Raw genomic sequence first — 2,235 nt, forward strand, 5'->3', positions numbered from 1 at the left:
GCACAGCAGGAACATATTGATTCCCTTTTTCAGAGAAACAGAAGCGAGTAACATTTCCTTTGGCATTATTAATCGTTACTTTGCATTGTTGGGTCCATGATGTAGTAGCCTGGAAATGTTACCCTAAGTACATGAAGTGTTTTACTTGTTCGAGCTCGTGGTCACCCACCCTTCAAGTATATTGCTTCCTAGATTTGGAGAAGATTAACACTTTTGATTTCTCATAATTTAATTCTAATTGATTGATTTTACAGTACTTTTGGCAGCGATTTAATAGCCGAAGTAAAAAATAAACAACCGTTGTCTTATTTTGATTTCTGAGATTTGGAGCTTAGAACTTGTGACCATCTTTTTGCAGTAACTTCACTCCTACCTACCCTGTGCAGAAGATTACTCAAAGCGCATGTTTTCCTATTACTTTTTATAATTTGTTATTTATAAGTACCCAGAGGAACAATACATTCTGTGAATTTAGGGGCAGGTATTTGTGAGTTTCCTACATTGTGCAGGGGGTTGGACTAGATGGCCTGGAGGTCCCTTTCAGCTCTATGATTCTATGACTAAATGGATGTGATCTGAAACGTGGACATCCCCTCTCTCCCTAACTGGATGCCATGTCTTTTTAGCTTTTCTCTTTCTATGGAGACAAATAGCCAGATAACAATATATGGTATGCAATGATGACTCTGTTCTCTAATTCCAGATGGAGTTCACCAACGGGACAGTTCAGGAATTCATTTTGGTGGGCTTTGAAGTCGGGCAGCTGCGACGACTCCTGCTCCTCACCTTTTTCACTTTTCTTTACATGTTTACCATGGTGGAGAACATCACCATCATAACGTTGGTGCATCTTGACACCCACTTGTCCCGGCTTCCCATGTACATCCTGCTGAGCAACTTCTCCTGGCTGGAGATCTGCTATGTGAGCACCACGGTGCCCCGCATGCTCTTAGACCTGGCATTGTCCAACAAGATCATCTCCTTCAGTTCCTGCTTCCTCCAGTTCTACGTATTTTTCTCTCTTGGCAGTACCGAAGCCTTCTTCCTCTCTTCTATGGCCTTGGATCGGTACTTGGCCATCTGCCACCCACTGCGATATCCACAGATTATGTCCCCAAATTTTTGCTACATCCTAGTAACTGCTTCTTGGGTCCTTGGCTTTCTGGCATTCATTGTCCCAGTCACACTGATCTCCAAGATGTCTTTCTGTGGTCCTAACATCATTGACCATTTTTTGTGTGACCCTGGGCCAATTCTGGCTTTGGCTTGTCCTCCACTTCCAAAGGCTCCCCTCGTTAGTCTGATTTTCATGGATGTTGTGGTGATCCTCGGCAACATCGTGTTTGCTGTGCTGTCCTACAGTTCTGTGATTGTCACTTTGATGAAAAACTCTAGCAAAGGCAATCGGTTAAAGTCTTTCTCCACCATATCATTTCACTTGTTGGTGGTCACGCTTTTCTATGGCCCTCCAGCAGGGCTGTATGTAAACCCAGGAAGAGAAACGGATTCAAATGTCATTAAGACAGTAACACTCTTCTATACTTCCTTAACACCCTTTCTCAACCCCCTGATTTACTGTCTGAGGAATGATCAGGTAAAGGAGGCACTGTTCCGATTATGGAAGAGAAAGGTGGTCTTTTTGAAAAGAAAAGTGCCCATGTAAAAAAAGAGGAACATGCCACAGTAATCTCCAAGACAAAGCTGATGCAGTCAGTACTAGACAACAAAGGCACAGATCCCTGTTCAGTGTTTCTGACTCCTTTTGTGCACTGGAAGGCAACAGTACACATTTCTACTAGAATACTGTGCAAGCACTTTTCAAATATATATAATGTAACATACAATAAAATGAATTGTCCATTATTTTATAAGGCACTCACAACTGTACAATTCTTATGTATTCCAGCTAGTTCGATAAACATAACTGTATGTGGAAATCATTCTTGTTTCTCTATATGATCTAACTGTAGGTAATGCTGATTTATATGTGTAGACACATCATAGGGATGGTTTTACTGTTATTCACTCAATACAGAATGGTTATTTCCTAAAAATTAGATAAATACTTTTCTGAGTTTGAAACATGAATGATCCCTTTCTCCCCAAAATGCCATTGAGAACACCAGAACTTTTTTTATAGAAAAAAGCCCAGCTGGAACTCATTTGCATATTAGGCCACACCCCCTGCAATCAGCACTATTCCATAAAGTGAAATAGCGGGAACTCATTTGCATA

The 2,235-nt window shown here is 41.1% G+C and overlaps 1 protein-coding gene across 1 annotated transcript; it reads left to right on the forward strand.

The window, feature by feature from the left end:
• The first annotated feature begins 703 nt into the window (after positions 1–703).
• On the forward strand, positions 704–1,663 carry LOC132583247 (olfactory receptor 11G2-like). Its single transcript, XM_060254916.1, has one exon. The coding sequence runs from the start codon at positions 704–706 to the stop codon at positions 1,661–1,663; it is 960 nt and encodes a 319-aa protein (XP_060110899.1).
• Positions 1,664–2,235: the final 572 nt, after the last annotated feature.

This window comes from Heteronotia binoei, chromosome 15 (genome assembly GCF_032191835.1).
Source record: "Heteronotia binoei isolate CCM8104 ecotype False Entrance Well chromosome 15, APGP_CSIRO_Hbin_v1, whole genome shotgun sequence".
In the NCBI taxonomy this organism is placed as follows: domain Eukaryota; kingdom Metazoa; phylum Chordata; class Lepidosauria; order Squamata; family Gekkonidae; genus Heteronotia; species Heteronotia binoei.

Bases quoted from the DNA above. Each gene is read 5' to 3' on its own strand.
- LOC132583247 (XM_060254916.1), top strand. From the start codon at position 704: ATGGAGTTCACCAACGGGACAGTTCAGGAATTCATTTTGGTGGGCTTT.